This window comes from Bos indicus, chromosome 22 (assembly GCF_029378745.1).
Source record: "Bos indicus isolate NIAB-ARS_2022 breed Sahiwal x Tharparkar chromosome 22, NIAB-ARS_B.indTharparkar_mat_pri_1.0, whole genome shotgun sequence".
Classification (NCBI taxonomy): Eukaryota; Metazoa; Chordata; class Mammalia; order Artiodactyla; family Bovidae; genus Bos; species Bos indicus.
The window spans coordinates 52770539-52789850 of record NC_091781.1 but is presented as its reverse complement, the minus strand read 5'-3'; the positions used below and the strand labels follow the sequence as shown (position 1 = coordinate 52789850).

Sequence of the window (19312 nt, the reverse complement as noted above, 5' to 3'; positions counted from 1 at the left end):
TTAAAAACTGTCACTGTCACAAAAGACCTAAATTAATTAATTAAATTAAAAGGATGAGCAATTTTTCCAGATTAATGGAGATCAAGGAGACATGACAAGTGAATGCAATGTCTGTATGATCTTGGATTGGATTTCAGGGGGGAGAACTGCTATCAGCTGCATTGAGAAAAATCTGAAAAACATGTGTTTGAGATAATAATTGTTAAACTTCCTCATTTTGACCACTATATGGTGGTTATGTAAGTGAATGTCCTTGCTTTTAGGAAATACACACTGAAATATGAAGTATTTAGAAGGAAAAGGACTCGAGAATGCCTTGGACTTTAAGGAGATCAAACCAATCAATCCTAGAGGAAATCAACCCTGAATAGTCACTGGAAGAACTGATGCTGAAGCTGAAGCTCTAGTACTTTGGCCATCTGATTCGAAGAACCTGCTCATTGGAAAAGAACCTGATGCTGGGAAAGATTGAGGGCAAGAAGAGAAGGGGGCAACAGAGGATGAGATGGTTGGATGGCATCACCGACTCAATGGACATGAGTTTGAGCAAATTCTAGGAGATAGCAAAAGACAGGAAAGCCTGGTGTGGTGCAGTCCATGGGGCCACAAAGAGTCAGACATGACTTAGCGACTCAGCAACAACAAGGAGAAAAATGACATGACGTATGCAGCTTACTTTAAAACAGTTCAGAAATGAGATGATGGATGGATGGATGGATGGATAGAGACAGAGAGATGATAGATAGGTAGACAGAAGGAGAGAGAGATGTAGGAAATGCTATAGCTAATGTTGCAAAATTAACATTTGGTTAATCTTGGTGACGGTATGAAACTCTTTGTACTATTCTTTCCTAACAAAATTTCTATTGTGTGAAATTATTTTAAAAAGAATAGTTTTAAAAAACAAAGGAAAGTAGTTTCGCAGTTTCCTAAAAACCTAAACATGTATTAATACTTACCATGGACTGCCCTGTGCTTAGTCGCTTAGTCATGTCTGACTTTGTGCAATGCCATAGACTGTAGCCCACCAGGCTCCTCTGTCCATGGGGATTCTCCAGGCAAGAATACTGGAGTGGGTTGCCATGCCCTCATCCAGCGGACCTTCCCAACCTAGGGATCGAACCTAAGTCTCCTGCATTTCAGGTGGATTCTTTATCATATAAGCCACCAGGGAAGCCCAAGGATACTGGAGTGTATCCCTTCTCCAGGGGATCTTCCCAACCCAAGAATTGAACCAGGGTCTCCTGCATGCAGGCAGATTCTTTACCAAGTGACCTACCAGGGAAGCCCAAATACTTACCATATGACCCAGCAATTGAACTCTTGGGTATTTATTCCAGAGAAGGATTTTTGTCTGTTCTCAAAAAGCCTGTACATGGATGTTCATAGAAGCTTTGGGTATAATATCCAAAAAACCGGAAAGAATCAAAACATCCTTCAGTAGGTAAATAATGAAAGAAGCTGATGCATTTACATCATGGGCTACTACTGAGCAATGCAGAGGAACAAACTGTTGATACACACAACAGTTTAAATGGATCTCAAGGAAATCTGGCTGAATGCAAAAAGTCAACCTCAAAAGTTCACACTGCATGGTTTCTGCAGTGTATAGCATTACTGAAATGACAAAATTGCAGAGATGAAGGAAAAATTAGTAGCTGGCAGAGGTTTGGGGTGGAAGGAAGGAGGGAAGTGGCCGTGAGTATAAAAGGAAAACACGGGGGATCCGCACCATGGAAACAAGTCTGTGTCTTGACTGTGATGGCGGATGTGCAGATCTGCACACATAAAACTACACAGAGCTACACACACACACACAAGTGCTTGTGAAACCAGGGAAGCCCGAAGAAGCTCTGCGGATGGTAGCAGGGTATTTCCTGGTTTTGCTCTTGCACTGTGGTTATATAAGGTGCTTGGCGGAAACTGGGTGGAGGGTGTGCAGCCCCACCCTGTCCATCTCTTTGTAATTCCCTGTGAATCTATAATTATTTCAAAATAAACAGTTCAAACAAAGAAAACAGAAAGCCCCCGACAGAGCCTGTATGGGCTGCCCTGCTGGTACTGACATGACCTTGGTGCCCAAGAGATGTCCCTTGAGGGAGGGGGGTCTGGCCTGAGAGCTGTCCTCTCTTCTCACTTTATCTGGCAGCCCCACAGCTTTGCATGAAGTTTCAACCCCCATCCCCATGAAACTTATCACCGGGGAACAGATGATGGAAGCACAGGGCAGAGACCCAGAGAAATCTGGGTGTGACCTTTAACAATGCTGGAGCTCACGATGGATTAAGGGCTTTGAAGTCATGCTGCTTGGGTTCAAACCCCAATCTGTCACTTACTGTCGATATGACCTCAGATAAGACGCTTACCCTTTTGTGCCGCTGTCTTTTTATCTATGAAGTGGGAGTGACGATGGTCCCCAGGCTTAGGTGTACAATGTATAGCATAGTGTGCTTGTACCTATGAAGCTTGGAACAGTACCAGACACCTAAAGAGAGTTAATAAATGTTAGCTTTTATTTATAATACTAATAAAACAATTGTTTACTGTTATTATATCTCTCTACAGGTTTAAATACGTGTGTGTGTGTATATATATATTTATTTATTTATTTATTTGGCTATGCCAGGTCTTAACTGTGGAATGTGGGATATAGTTCGCTGACCAGGGATCAAACCCAGGCGCCCTGCATTAGGAGCTCAGAGTCTTAGCCGCTGGACCCCCAGCGAAGTCCCTCTCTATAGGTTCTATCATTCCTCTTTTACGATGAAGAAGCTGAGACTTAACAAAACTACTTAACTAGTGTGAATCAACCAGTGACAGAGCTGAGATTCAAATCCAGAGCCTCCAAGAGAAAGTGAAAGTCGCTCAGTCATGTCCTCCTCTTGGCGACCCATGGACTATACAGTCCATGGAATTCTCCAGGCCAGAATGCTGGAGTGGATAGCCATTCCTTTCTCCAGGGGATCTTCCTAACCCAGGGATCAAACCCAGGTCTCCCGCATTGCAGGTAGATTCTTTACCCCCAGGGAAGCCCAGGGAAGCCCAGGGAAGCTGAGCCACCAGGGAAGCCCAGAGCCTCCAAATGTATGCCTTTTCCCATGTGTGTGTCTGAGCCAGTGTGTATGGAAACCTTACCAGAAAGATGAGGAGAGGGAAAATTCAGAAAGAACAGGAAAGGAGAAAGAATAGATTATATTCTAGAGAAAAAGATGTGAAAGAACATCTCAACTGACTGAGGACTATGAAGGAAATTCATGTTCTCACTTACGATGGTTTCCTAAGTTGGAAGCCTCTGCTGCTGCTGCTGCTAAGTCGCGTCAGTCGTGTCTGACTCTGTGCGACCCCATAGACGGAAGCCCACCAGGCTCCTCTGTCCCTGGGATCTAGGGCTGGTGAATTCAGTGGTTCAGCAACGTCATGGGTCACATGGGTCCGTCAATCTTTTGACTCCGTGTTGTCAATTCAAAATTCAAACTACGAAAATCAGAAATGTTTGTCCTTTGGAGTAAATGAATTATGGAGACTGTGAAATTCCATGCTAGGGCCTTAAGTAGGTTTTCAGATCACTTGTGAGCACCAAAGGAGCAGCAACTCTTCAGAAGCTCAGGTTGATACATTTTTTCTTAAAGGACTTGCTAATGGTTTGTCTAAGGTCTGAGGAATATATGTATATGGCATGTCAGTTAAAAAAAAAAACTTTCAAGACAATCTTTCACCTATTAAATATTGTTCCATTGTGTATTTCTTTTAAAGAGGAAGATGCAGTTAAAAACTTACAGAATAAATATTTTAATAGCTTTTTTATCCTGTCCTCTCTGTTTGCATATAACGTGTATCAGCAGAAAAACAGTAAAAGCAAAATGGGTATCTTTACCTTTACATACAGTCCAGTGATATCAGCGTTGCTGTTGCTATCATTTTGAATAGGTGATGCTTAGCTCCTTCTTCCCCTGATGAGAAAATCTCCACTGCATGATCTAGTTCTGCTATTCCAACAGGCATTCACAGTAGGAGAGAAAAGATTTATTAAAATACCTCTACAGATTGAACATCAGCAATTCCACTTGCATCACTGCCCTCGGATTTTACAGTGGAGGCTTGAGCTCTGACACTGACACTCATATAATTAAGTTATAAGCACGCTTACTAGTAGCCCAGCAGGGTCTGAAGATGACCTGACTGTTCTCAGATAGGGACCATTTCAGATGTTTAACCCAAGAACTCAACAAGCTCCTTGAAATTGCTTGAAGGCCCCTTTCAACTGAGAAGCCCTTCTCAGTTTAATGCCTTTGCTGGAAGATGGTCATCGGTGTCCAGTTCCTGCTCCTGCTGGGGGAGAACTAAGCAAACTGTGAAATGTCATCACCAAGCTCCCTGAGTGGATTAGCGGCTCCAAAGGACAACACACATCTCTAAGTCATCCTGTAAAGTGACCCCGAAGCGTGGCTTGTCACACCATCCTGGGCTCGTTTACTCTCTGAAGGGCAGAGGGCAGCCTGATGCACAGCAGGTTCAAGCTCACGGATAATCCAGAGCATTTTGCACAATAACTCTGGTTCTAGCCAAGTCATGGTCCCTGCAGGGCCTGCCAGAGCAGAAGCTTACCTGCCCTGAGGTTGGTAGGGGGAACAGGCGATGGGGGCTATTTTTCACCAGGAAAGAGGTCATCATGTGCCTGGAATGATATCTCTGTGATTCTGCTACTAATTTGGTGCCTGTAACCTTGAAAGGCTGAGTCGTTTCTGAAACACCTCCCCTCCACATATAAAGGGTTGATGCCCTGAGGTTTCAGGACCAGACCGGAGCTGCTGCAAACCCTAGCTGCAATACTCACCCTCCTTGACACCGTATCAAGACAGCAGCAGATTCATCACAAAGGTAAAGGATGTTGAACTTGAGTGTACATGGGATGGAAGTTCATCTTGCCCTTCTCAGGGGGGAGTGAACGGAGAGAGTTCTTGTAACCCTGTCTTTTTCAGCCACTGAGGTTCATCTTTCCCTCTGAATTCTCACCTTACACCTGTTTGGGAATGGTGGAATTCCACTGCTTAGAAATCTCAACAGGACTTTTCCATATCAAGTTTATATATTTAAGTAATGCAATCAAAACAGCTCTGTGAGAGAACCAGAAATCTGTTCCAGTGTTCATTTAACAAGGCTCTGATAAGATGATTTCCTGTAAACAAAAACAGTGCATATTGAGGGGGAGATGCTAAACCTCAGAGGAATCAACATCCTTTCAAATAGAGATGCTCAGCTACAGCGGGCTCCTCAGAAGACTGATGCTTAAGAAGATGTACTAAACTCTGGTCTTTGTAATTCTGAAGCTGAGCTTCTTAAACTTTCCTATGTGCGTGAATCATCTGGGGATCAGGTTAAAATGCAGATTTTGATTCGGATTTTGGTCTTGATAAACTCTGCCTTCATAACAACTCCTCGGTGATACTGGTGCAGCTGGTCCACACAACAACTGAGATGGTTCTGTGGTGTTTCAGGGATCATAAATAATCTTTAGACTTTTCAATGACTGCATCTTATCAAATCAGTGAAAAATCAAAAACAGTTCTGTTCTATTTTTAAATTTTGATTTGTATGTTAACATAGAGCAAAATGACTCTTCTGTGTGTGCTCAATTCTAAGAATTTATCACATATTCAGCTCTGTGGAACCACCACCACAGTTGGGATACAGAATAATTCCATCACCCCCACCCCTAATTTCTTCAGCTCTGGCTTTGAAGTTATGCTCTCCCCCTATCTCTAACCAAAAGCAGTTATTATAGGCTTGTTTTTTAGAGAATGTCATATCAGTTCATTCGCTCAGTCATGTCTGACTCTTTGCGACCTCATGAACCGCAGCACGCCAGGCCTTGCTGTCCATCACCAACTCCCAGAGTCCACCCAAACCCATGTCCAGATGCCATCCAACCATCTCATCCTCTGTCGTCCCCTTCTCCACCTGCCTTCAATATTTCCCAGCATCAGGGTTTTTTCCAACGAGTCAGCTCTTTGCATCAGGTGGCCAAAGTATTGGAGTTTCAGCTTCAACGTCAGTCCTTCCAATGAACACCCAGGACTGATGTCCTTTAGAATGGACTGGTTTGATCTCCTGGCAGTCCAAGGGACTCTCAAGAGTCTTCTCCAACACCGCAGTTCAAAAGCGTCAATTCTTTGGTGCTCAGCTTTCTTTATAGTCCAACTCTCACATCCATTCATGACCACTGAAAAAACCATAGCCTTGACTAGACGAACCTTTGTTGGCAAAGTAATGTCTCTGCTTTTTAATATGCTGTCTAGGTTGGTCATAGCTTTCCTTCCAAGGAGTAAGCGTCTTTTAATTTCATGGCTGCAATCACCATCTGCAATGATTTTGGAGCCCAGAAAAATAAAGTCAGCCACTGTTTCCACTGTTTCCCCATCTATTTGCCATGAAGTGATGGGACTGGATGCCATGATTTTAGTTTTCTGAATGTTGAGCTTTGAGCCAACTTTTTCACTCTCCTCTTTCACTTTCATCAAGAGGCTTTTGAGTTCCTCTTCACTTTCTGCCATAAAGGTGATGTCATCTGCATATCTGAGGTTATTGATATTTCTCCTGGCAATCTTTATTCCAGCTTGTGCTTCCTCCAGCCCAGCATTTCTCATGATGTACTCTGCATAGAAGTTAAATAAGCAGGGTGACAATATACAGCCTTGACGTACTCCTTTTCCTATCTGGAACCAGTCTGTTGTTCCATGTCCAGTTCTAACTGTTGCTTCCTGACCTGCATACAGGTTTCTCAGGAGGCAGGTCAGGTGGTCTGGCATTCCCATCTCTTTCAGAATTTTCTACAGTTTATTGTGATCCACACAGTCAAAGGCTTTGGTATAGTCAATAAAGCAGAAATACATGTTTTTCTGGAACTCTCTTGCTTTTTCAATGATCCAATGGATGCTAGAAATTTGATCTCTGGTTCTTCTGCCTTTTCTGAAACCAGCTTGAGCATCTGGAAGTTCACAGTTCATGTATTGCTGAAGCCTGGCTTGGAGAATTTTAAGCATTACTTTACTAGTGTGTGAGATGAGTGTAATTGTGCAGTAGTTTGAACATTCTTTGGCATTGCCTTTCTTAGGGATTGGAATGAAAACTGACCTTTTCCAGTCCTGTGGTCACTGCTGAGTTTTCCAAATTTGCTGACATATTGAGTGCAGCACTTTCACAGCATCATCTTTCAGGATTTGAAAGAGCTCAACTGGAATTCCATCACCTCCATTAGCTTTGTAGTGATGCTTCCTAAGGTCCACTTGACTTCAAATTCCAGGATGTGTGGCTCTAGGTGACTGATCACACCATCGTGATTATCTGGGTCATGAAGATCTTTTTTGTACAGTTCTTCTGTGTATTCTTGCCACCTCTTCTTAATATCTTCTGCTTCTGTTAAGTCCCTACCATTTCTGTCCTTTATTGAGCCCATCTTTGCATAAAATGTTCCCTTGATATCTCTGATTTTCTTGAAGAGATCTCTAGTCTTTCCCATTCTATTGTTTTCCCCTATTTCTTTGCATTGATCACTGAGGAAGGCTTTCTTATCTCTCCTTGCTATTCTTTGGAACTCTGCATTCAAATGGGTATATCTTTCCTTTTCCCCTTTTCTTTTTGCTTCCCTTCTTTTCACAGCTATTTGTAAGGCCTCCTTGACAGCCATTTTGCTTTTTTGCATTTCTTTTTCTTGGGGATGGTCTTGATTCCTGTCTCCAGTACAATGTCAGGAACCTCTGTCCATAGTTCACCAGGCACTCTATCTATCAGATCTAGTCCCTTAAATCTATTTCTCACTTCTACTGTATAGTCATAAGGGATTTGATTTAGGTCAGTGGCTCAGACAGTAAAGCGTCTGTCTGCAATGCAGGAGACCCAGGTTCGGTCCCTGGGTTGGGAAGATCCCCTGGAGAAGGAAATGGCAGCCCACTCCAGTATTCTTGCACGGAAAATCCCATGGACCGCGGAGCCTGGTAGGTTACCGGCCATGGGGTCGCAAAGAGTCGGACACGACTGAGCGACTTCACTTTCACTTTCCTTTGAGTGGTCTAGTGGTTTTCTCCACTTTCTTCAATTTCAGTCTGTATTTGGCAATAAGGAATTCATGATCTGAGCCACAGTCAGCTCCTGATCTTATTTTTGCTGACTGTATAGAGCTTCTCCATCTTTGGCTGCAAAGAATATAATCAATCTGATTTCGGTGTTGGCCATCTGGTGATGTCCATGTGTAGAGTCTTCTCTTGTGTTGTTGGAAGAGGGTGTTTTCTATGACCAATGCGTTCTCTTGGCAGAACTCTATTAGCCTTCACCCTGCTTCATTCCATACTCCAAGGCCAAATTTGCCTGTTACTCCAGGTATTTCTTGACTTCCTACTTTTGCATTCCAGTCCCCTATAATGAAAAGGACATCTTTTTTGGGTGTTAGTTCTAAAAGGTCTTGTAGGTCTTCATAGAACTGTTCAACTTCAGCTTCTTCAGTGTTACTGGTCAGGGCATAGACTTGGATTACCGTGATATTGAATGGTTTGCCTTGGAAACAAACAGATTATTCTGTCGTTTTTGAGATTGCATCCAAGTACTGCATTTCGGACTCTTTTGTTGACCATGATGGCTACTCCATTTCTTCTCAGGGATTCCTGCCCACAGTAGTAGATATAATGGTCATCTGAGTTAAATTCACCCATTCCAGTCCATCTTAGTTCGCTGATTCCTAGAATGTTGATGTTCATTCTTGTCATCTCCTGTTTGACCACTTCCAATTTGCCTTGATTCATGGACCTAACATTCCAGGTTCCTATGCAATATTGCTCTTTACAGCATCGGACCTTGCTTCTATCACCAGTCACATCCACAACTGGGTATTGTTTTTGCTTTGGCTCCATCCCTTCATTCTTTTTGGACTTATTTCTCCACTGATCTCCAGCAGCATATTGGGCACCTACTGACCTGGGGAGTTCATCTTTCAGTGTTCTATCTTTTTGTCTTTTCATACTGTTCATGGGGTTCTCGAGGCAAGAATACTGAAGTGGTTTGCCATTCCCTTCTCCAGTGGACCACATTCTGTCAGACCTCTCCACCATGACCCGCCCATCTTGGGTGGCCCCACACGGCATGGCTTAGTTTCATCGAGTTAGACAGGCTGTGGTCCGTGTGATCAGACTGGCTAGTTGTCTGTGATTGTGGTTTTCGTCTGTCAGCCCTCTGATGCCCTCTCTCAGTGCCAACCTCTTATTTGGTTTTCTCTTACCTTGGATGTGGGGTATCTCTTCACAGCTGGAATCATAAAGGGTATATAGTTTATTGAGACTGGCTTCTTCCACTCAACATGAATGCCTCTGAGGTTCATCCAAGTTATTGAAAATATCAACAGGATTCTTTTTTATTACTGCACAGTATTTCATCCTTCAGATGTTCAACAGTTATTCACACATTCAAAGACTGTTGGTTGTCTCCCCTTTTTGGCATGAAAAATAGAACTGTGGTTAGGTGTACAGACTTTGCTAGAACATTAGCTTGCATTCATTGTTGTTGATTGGTGAGTTGCTAAGTTGTGTCTGACTTTTTTGCGACCCCATAGACTGTAGCCAGCCAGGCTCCTCTGTCCGTGGGATTTCCCAGGCAAGAATATCAGAGTGGGTTGCCATTTCCTTCTCCAGGGGAGCTTCCCAACCCAGGGATTGAACTTGCTTCTTCTACATTGGCAGGTGGATTCTTTACCACTGAGTCACCTGGGAAGCCGAGGTTTGCATTTCTCTAGGCTAAATACCTAGGAATGGAATCCTGGGTCATATGGTGGGAATATGTTTAATTTGACAAGTCATACATTGACAGTTCCAATTGCTCCACCCCTCTCCTCTCTAGCACTTGATATTGTCAATATGTTAATTTTTATTTTGGCCATTCTTATAAGGATATAATAGTATCTCTGCACTTTTTACTTAATTTGTAATTTCCTAGTGGCTAATGATGTTCAACATCTTTTAATGTTTACTTGTTATCTATTCATTCTCTTTGGTGAAGTGTCTGATAAAGTGGTTTTCCCGTCTTTTACTTAGGTTGCTTGTTTTCATACTGTTGAGTTTTGAGAGTTCTTCATATACTCTGGACACAAATCTTTTGTCATAGACATGATTTGCAAATATTTTCTTCTCAATTTGTATCTCATCTTTTCATTCTTTTTTGGAGAGCAAAACTTTCTAATTTTGATAAAGCCCAATTTATTGAATTTTTTTTCTTTCATGGAGTGTACTTTTTATGTCATATCTAAGAATTCTTTACCTAGCCCCAAGTCACACACACACACACACACACACAAAACTAGATTTTCTCTATAAGAGTTTTATAGGTTTACATTTTATATTAAATCTATAATAAGTTAATTTTTATACATGGTGTGGGCCTTAGAGGATTTTTTGGGTTTGTTTTTTTCTTTTTTTTTGGCATATTGGTATCCTGTTGTTCCAACACTATTTGTCAAGACATGTCTTTGATGTGCTTTTTGTTGTTTTTTTTTTTTTTTTGCTGAAATCACACATCTACATTACTATAGCTTTACAGTAAGACTTAACATTAGGTAGTATAATTTCTTCAACTTTACTCCTCATTTTCAAAAGTGCTTTAGTTACTTTAGTCCTTTTGCTTTTCCGTATAAGTTTTAGAATTATTTTGCCTTTAATTATTTTTAAAAATACTGTTTGGATTTTTGCTAGAATTGCAATAAATCTATAGATTTATTTTTGGAGAACTAATATCTCTGCTATGCTATCTTCTAATCCATTAACATGATATGTCTCTCCATTTATTAAATTTTTATTTTATTCATTAGCATTTTGCAGTTTTTAGCAACAACATTTTGTACACATTTTGTTAGATTTATACCTAAGTATTTAATTGGGGGGCATTATTGTAAATGGTATTATCTCTTTAATTTCAATTTCCAATTGCCCATTGGTAGCATACACTAATTTGTGTGTATTGAACTGATATCCTGCATCTTTGCTAAACTCACCTACTAGTTTTAGGAATTATTTTGTGACTTGCCTCATGTGCACTTGAAAAGAATCTATATTCTGTCATCATTGGATAGAGATCCAATAAATTACACTTAGATCTAGTTGGCAGCTGCTGCTGCTCAGTATTTTTATATCTGTGATGATTTTCTATCAGTTCAGTTCAGTCGCTCAGTTGTGTCTGACTCTCTGCGACCCCATGGACTGGAGCACACCAGCCTTCCCTGTTCATCGCCCAACTCCCAGAGTTTACTCAAACTCATGTCCATTGAGTCAGTAATGCCATCCAGCCATCTCATCCTCTGTCGTCCCCTTCTCCTCCTGCCTTCAATCTTTCCCAGCAACAGGGTCTTTTCCAATGAGTCAGCTCTTCGCATCAGGTGGCCAAAGTATTGGAGTTTCAGCTTCAACATCAGTCCTTCCAATGAACACCCAGGACTGACCTCCTTTAGGATGGACTGTTTGGATCTCCTTGCAGTCCAAGGGACTCTTAAGTCTTCTCCAACACCACAGTTCAAAAGCATCAATTCTTCAGTGCTCAGCTTTCTTTATAGTCCAACTCTCACATCCATACATGACTACTGGAAAAACCATAGCTTTGACTAGACAGACCTTTGTTGGCAAAGTAATGTCTCTGCTTTTTAATATGCTGTCTAGGTTGGTCATAACTTTCCTTCCAAGGAGCAAGTGTCTTTTAATTTCATGGTTACCGTCACCATCTACAGTGATTTTGGAGCCCCCAAAAATAAAGCCTGTTAATGGACAGGGAGGCCTGGCGTGCTGCGATTCATGGGGTCGCAAAGAGTTGGACATGACTGAGCAACTAAACTGACTGACTGACTGACTGACTTTTTCCACTGTTTCCCCATCTATTTGCCATGAAGTGGTGGGACCAGATGCCATGATCTTAGTTTTCTGAATGTTGAGCTTTAAGCCAACTCTCCTCTTTCACTTTCATCAAGAGGATCTTTAGTTCTTCTTCACTTTCTGCCATAAGGGTGGTGTCATCTGCATATCTGAGGTTGATATTTCTCCCGAGAATCTTGATTCCAGCTTGTGCTTCCTCCAGCCCAGCGTTTCTCATGAAGTACTCTGCATATAAGTTAAATAAGCACGGTGACAATATACAGCCTTGACGTACACCTTTCCTGATTTGAAATCAGTTGGTTGTTCCACATCCAGTTCTAACTGTTGCTTCTTGACCTGCATACAGATTTCTCAGGAGGCAGGTCAGATGGTCTGCTACTCCCATCTCTTAAGAATTTTCCACAGTTTGTTGTGATCCACACAAAGGCTTTGGCATAGTCAATAAAGCATGCTGAGAAGACAGAGAAAAAAGTAGTGAGGGTCTACTCCACCCAGTGGGACCACAGCTCCTCCTATCAGAGCTGGTGGGTTTTGCATCTCTGCAGGCCCTGCTGCTGGTCCATTCCATTGCTGCTGCCAAGCTCAGCAATGTGTATGTATTGGAGTTTCCTTGGTCAGCTGGGACACAGTGAACCACAACTAGCCGAGAGTCATAGGATTCTTATGAAGATAACTCTCACATCCCTCAATGTGGGTTTAATACTCTGAGTAACCAGAGACTTGGGAAGTTAAATGATTGGCACAGCAGTTAGCAATGGGCAAATGTGCCTTTGTCTCAGCTGACTCACTAAGATCAATCAGCCCCTGGGGCAGTACTGATGCCTCACGGATGGTGAAAAATTCAACACGCTTTGTTTAACTGAATTCTATGAAGGTGTTACATGCTGCTGTTCTCTTTAAGCATGCATTAATTTTGTGAGGTAAAGTTTATAATTGTCATTGAAGTTATGGCTTTTCTGAGTTGGTGGTGATTGACTGGAAGGAATACTACTGAGTCTCTCAACAGGAATGCTTTGTGCTATCTGCTCAGTCGTTCAGTCACATCGGACTCTTTGCGACCCCAAGACCTGTGGCCTGCCAGGCTCCTCTGTTAGTGGAATTTTTCAGGCAAGAATATTGGAATGGGTTGCCTTATTTCCTCCTCCAGGGGATCTTCCTGACCCAGGGATTGAAACTGTATCTCTTACATCTCCTGCATTGGCAGGGAGATTACCACTGTGCCACCTGGGAATGCAGTCTGGTGGATGGCATTGTTGGCACTGTTGAACAGATACAGATGAATAGTCACTTATTCATTGAAGACAATCTTCCACATTTTCAAAGGACTTTCTGACTATTGATATCTTCCTTGTCACCTTTCTGCAAGCTAGAGTAGTTGTCCTTATTTCAGAAGCGAGAAAACACAAATGTTCCTGGAAATGTGTATTATCTGTGAGGGGATGGGCTAAATCCTAACAATGAGATGCTGAATCTCCAAGGAGGTTAGAACTGGGGAACTTGGATGAATCTCTAGTCCAAAGATAGAAGACAGTTTTTCTCTATTTATTGAGACATAACTTAAGTGTAATAAAATTCACCTGCTTTAGGTGTACAGTTTGATAAGTTTCAGCATTGTATACAGCTGTGTCACCATGATGAGAAACAAGATACAAAACATTTCCACAACCCAAAAACATTACCAGGCCACCCACCCCATCTGCTTCTGTCCCTCTGTTTCTGCAGGGCTCTCACCCTAGGTCTCTGCAGAGTCCACTTCCTACACCCTGGGCACTCCTACCCACTCATCCTGCATGTCCCTACCCTTAGGAAGCACCCTGAGGCCCTCAGACCAGGCCAGGTGACCTCAGGGTGCCCCTCACTGGCCCCACAGACTGGCCCTCAATGCCTGAAGCACTGCCACAGGAAACACTGCCACTTCCTGGCCAGACCTTCAGGATAAAGATAACTTGGAGGTGGGAGGCATTTATTCAACCCAACAAATATTTATTGAGCACCAGTACACCCTTTAATATATTTAAATAAAACATAGGATAATCTTATTTCCTAAAAGCTCTGGGAGCTTTCTGCAAAGTCAGTTGGATCTCTGCTCTTTCGCCAGGAAATTGTGAGATCACTGAGCATTTCCAGGAGATAAGAAAATCACTCTCCTCCTTCTTAGGGAACAATTGGGGCAGGGGATGGGGCCTGGCCCCTGAGTATGACAGCTGCCCCACTTACCAGCTATATGACCTTGATAAGGTCAGATTGCTACTCAACTTCCTTACCTGCAAAATAGTGTCTACCCTGAAAGACAGCTGTTGCTGAGACATACCTAGGTCCAGCCTTCACTACCTTAGCCTCCCTGGAGCCAGCTCTGGACACAGACATGACCAACACACAAGAGGACAGGATCAAAGACTGAGTTCTCACCTTGACTTGCAGGTTAGAATCACAGGAGGAACTTGTAAAAATCCTGACACCCAGTACATTTTCAAGGCTGATGAAATTAGACTCCTTAAGGAGGAATCCCTGGCATCCATTTTTTGTAAAGCTGCCCAAATGACTCCAAGTTCAGTGAAGGTCAACAGACACTGATTCAGAAAGAAAAGAGAAGTATAATTATTTCATGTCTATAAAAAAAGTTGGGGGGAGGTTGTGATGATTACTTACTGCTAATTATTGTCCTATATCCTGTACAATTTGAGGTTTTAGAATTACAAAAGGCTATATTTAGATCAGAATTCATAAACTGCAAAACACTTTTACATTTATGATCAAATTTAATCTTCAGAGAAATTTTAAAGATGAGGAGACTGAGACCTGGAGAATTATTGGCAAAGAGAAGGTGCATCAAGCTGATAGGTCTGGAGTAAACGTCTGGTTTCAAACCTGTCTCGCTTCCATCCTGCCCTAGGGTCCTTGCCCGTCCCTCTGGGAGAGCTGTGATCCAGAACTTCATGCTGATTCCAGACCGAGTATCCACACACCCCTTCAGGAGTTCCCTTGGATGTTGGTGCCCAAACAACTCAAACTCTGTCCAGCATTGCTCAGGGTTGCCCTGCACAACCCTCTTTCTCTGGTTGCCTGTCTGCACAGGCATGGCCTGGGCAGCTCCACTGACACCCCTCACTTTCGTTCACCACGTGGAGTTGACCTCTTCAGAATGCCTCCGTCACCCGTGCCTCTGCCTCCCTGGACACTTCCAGTTGCCCGTTAACTCCTTTCCCTGCACCCACTCTCACCCCTCAGCCCCTGTTTTGACCTGTCTGCTGGACCCACCGAGGTCTGGGAGTTGGGCAGTGGTCTCTTCATGTAAAAAGTGAGCATTATTGAGTATCTGACATGTATGATTCCACACACACGTGTGCATATACACACATGTGCATGTACACCCATGCACGTGCACACCGAGCTGCTCGCTCTGTTGTGTCAGATGTTGGGACTATTTTCTGTGACACATCTCTTTAGTAAAGAGCCTGAAAATGTTCAGAGGTGTGCAGCCTGCCTTCTGCCTGTTACAGCCATGAGACCTAGAGCAAATTTAATCACTCCTCAAATGTCTGTCCTAGAAAATGAGGAAGGGGATATTGACTCATGGAGATACGATAACTAAAGGGACCAATAGCATAAAATGCCTGGCTCATACTTCCTGCTGATAAAAAGCTGAGAAGTCATTCATTTGTGAGGCGGAAGGAAGGACAGAGGTATTTGTCAGATGCTGGAGAAGGGTCTAGGCTACCCACTCCAGTATTTTGGGGCTTCCCTTGTGGCTCAGCTGTTAAAGAATCCTCCTGCAATGTGGGAGACCTGGGTTTGATCCCTGGGTTGGGAAGATCCCCTGGAGAAGGGAAAGGCTATGCACGCCAGTATTCTGGCCTGGAGAATTCCATGGACTATAGTCTATGGGGTCGCAAAGAGTTGGACCGAGCGACTTTCACTTCACTTGTGACATGCTTCAGCGGGGATCTTCTGCAGTCACATCCCTGGATCTCATAGATAAACCAGTGTGTCCCTATCACGAGGTTTTGTGCCTGATTGAGGTCTCCCTCGGGAGTTAAACAGCAAGGTCTGTACCTTCCAGAGTACAAGGGAGCATGTTCTGTGGGGGTTCAGTCGATATTTACTTTTTCAGGGGATGAACAATCAGTACGTCCGCCGGGAGGTCTTCTGCCGGAACACCTGTCACGAGCTCAAACGCTTCTGGGAAAGGGAAATTGGCAAACAGACTTACTATCGAGAATCAGAAGAACATCGCCTGGGAAGAAGTGCACTGAGAAAGTACGTGCCTTGTCTACTTTTTTATTATTAATTTTTAAAAATAAACTTTGATTTTTAGGGTGGTTTTAGGTTCACAGCAAAACTCCGCCACACAGCCTCTCCCACCAGCAACATGCCCCACCAGAGGGTACTCTGTTATAATTCATAAACCTACATAGACACATCATAATGACCTTCGCTTGTGTGTTTTTTGAAAGCAAAATTAATTTCCCCAGAAAAATGCCAGTCCTAGAGGATGCAATTATTTTAATTTTCCCTGAATGTGGTCCTGCCACCATCTGTGGTTATGGGCAGTAATTTAAGAAATTCTTCCAAGTTAACAAGTGTACACAGCTCTCATCTTTATAACCAGAAAAATCTCTCCTCTCTGTCACCATTTCTAGTGTGTGAGGGTTACACTAAATTTGTGGAGTGTGTCAACAGATGTATCCATGAATAACAATCAAACAAAGGAGACAATGACCAGTTAATGGTCAGTGCTCATTTGGATAATGACACAGGATGTCCTGCACGGTTCTGGGAGGCTCTTGGCCCTCTGGTACGCAACCCTGTTCTAGCCAAGCAAGTCGAGTGGAGAGCAGTGACTCATATGAGCAGACCTGGGTTGCTGTCTCTGGAAACAGTGGCACTTCACCACCCTCACACATACAGCCTCTTGATGACTGCAGGGAGTCACCTACAGGCCACAGGAAAGGACAGGCCAGCTTGTCTGTTCCCACAGAGGGAACAGTTCAGTTGCTGTCTGTGCACTAAGACCACAGCTACTGTGTAGCCAGGGGCTATGGGGCATGTGTATGCTAGCCATTTTATCTCCTCTATTGGCTTTTTAGCTATATCTCTCTGTGTTATTCTAGTGTTTGCTTTAGGATTTATATACTTATCACAGTCTGCCTTCAAGTGATATATCATTTCCTGTAGAGGGTAAGAACCTTGCAATCATATGAATACAACTTTATATCACCTCTGGTTTTTGAAAGATAGCTTTGCTGGGTAAACAATTCTAGATTGGCAGGGCTTTTCCCCCCTCTTAAACTTTAAAGATATTGCACTTTCAAAGGAAATTTTAGAAATTAAGACTAAAATAGTACTCAAATAGAAAGAAAGAAAGTGAAGTCACTCAGTCATGTCCAACTCTTTGCGACCCCATGGACTGTAGCCTACCAGGCTCCTCTGTCTGTGGGATTTTCCAGGCAAGAGTACTGGAGTGGGTTGCCATTTCCTTCTCCAGGGTATCTTCCCAACCCAGGGATTGAACCCGGGTCTCCCACATTGTAGGCAGATGCTTTACCATCTGAGCCACCAGGGCTCAAATAGAAATGAGATTTCAAATATGTATATATTTAAATTTGCAAGTCCTCTGCATACCTTTTCAAGCCCAAACACACACATGCACACACAAGCATACTTAAAACACCTTCAGAATAAAAGGGACAGGAGCTTCCCTGAACCAAAAGTCATGAAGAGGAACACTCCATTTGTGTATATTTTGTTTCTGTTTTCAGGCTCAGGGAAGAATGGAAGCAGAAAGTGGAAACAAAGCTGAGACTACGCAACAATCCAGATGAGACAGAAAAGCAGGCTAACGTTGGCCAAGAGCTGCACTGACACCAGAGGATACAAAGCACTGAGGTTATTCTGCCAGGACAAGCCAGTGCAAATCCCTTAGTCCCTCTGCTACACCATACATATCCCATACCATTGTTCCCCCCACCTGTGAGGGGATTCACCTGGGGATCCTTCTCCAGTGCTGAGTGGGAATTATTAGCCGAGATAGTCCTCTCTTCATGGGAGCCAGAATATTATTCCCAGCACGTCTAAAGATGGAATTATCTAACATCAAAGCTCTATGCAGCTTACTTTATTTCCATATTATTATCTTCCAATTTTGAAATCCCAATATTTGAAATTCTAAGCACACAAGGTGGGGGTGGGTGATGATTTTTATAGTCATACTGGGTTGACCAAAAAGTTCACTCAGGCTTTTTGATAACATCTTATGGAAAAACTCAAATGAACTTTTGGCCAACCCAATACTTTCAACATTTGCACAGTACTGTTGCTCGACATTTCTCCTAAGAAACAGATCATGTAATCCTTTCTCTTGTTTTCTTTTAATAAGAGAAATGCACCTATCTGCAGCAATAAAAATATTGTAAATAGTCAATAGTATAAGGTTCATAAATTAATTGATCTAATATTATGTTTTCTTCACATGAATTTAATTGGCTTATTCAAAAACACGTTCACATAGAACCACTCAATAAGATTAGGATAATTTTAGTCTAACTTGGTTGCCATGCCATTGCTGGCATGTGTGCTCTTTGTTTTGGCCATTCAGGCATGCAGGATCTTAGTTCTCCTGACTAGGATCAAACCCACACCCGCAACAGTGAAAGCGAGAAGTCTTAATCACTGGACCACTAGGGAAGTCCCATGTGCTCTTCATTTTCTTGCTTTAAATCTCCATATGCTGGCAGCTCAGCTAAAGTATATCTTGCCACCCCAACAAAGTGTCTGTCACATAGATTCTGGACTTTGAAATACCATTGTCACTTCCCAGCTATCCCTCAGATCCCCTTACAGGGTTGCTGCTTCTTAAAGTGAAAATTATAACTAGGCCTGGTGCACTTCCCAAACAGGGCAAAGGAGCAGAGAGGTAGATGCATGTTGTAAAGTACTTCATGGTTGTAGGTAGCTAGCACCTGCAAAGTCTTACATATTCAGGCTGCAGTGCTACCAGGAGACACAGAGAACAAGGCAAGGCAATTCTGAACAGAGCAAGTGACGCGTCCCAGTCCTCTAAATGCCCTGATATACCACAAAGTGCTTCCATTAACATCCCCAGGGGGCCCAGATGGAAATCACCATCTCAATGGGAAGCAAGAAGAGTTAGGGGATCATTTCCTCAGATTACACTTATATGATCCAGGAAACAGGACTCAGAGCCCTTCTCCCTGCTATGGTCTCTCATTCAACCTGGGATTCAATTCAATGAATAAACCACGAATCTCAGTTGGGATCACTGAGAGCATTCTGATGAAAGAGGAATTTTTGTTGGATATAAGAGAGAAAGTGAAAGTGTTAGTCACTTAGTCATGTCTCTTTGCGACTCCATGGACTGTAGCCTGCCAGGCTCCTCTGTACATGGAATTCTCCAAGCA

General features: G+C 42.9%; 1 protein-coding gene across 1 annotated transcript; it reads left to right on the top strand.

The window, feature by feature from the left end:
• Window positions 1-4800: 4800 nt before the first annotated feature.
• FAM240A (family with sequence similarity 240 member A) lies at window positions 4801-18524 on the top strand. The gene is made up of 3 exons (XM_019984238.2): window positions 4801-4878; window positions 16006-16151; window positions 17654-18524. The coding sequence occupies exons 2-3, from the start codon at window positions 16009-16011 to the stop codon at window positions 17754-17756; spliced, it is 246 nt and encodes an 81-aa protein (XP_019839797.1). The 5' UTR covers window positions 4801-4878; window positions 16006-16008; the 3' UTR covers window positions 17757-18524.
• Window positions 18525-19312: the final 788 nt, after the last annotated feature.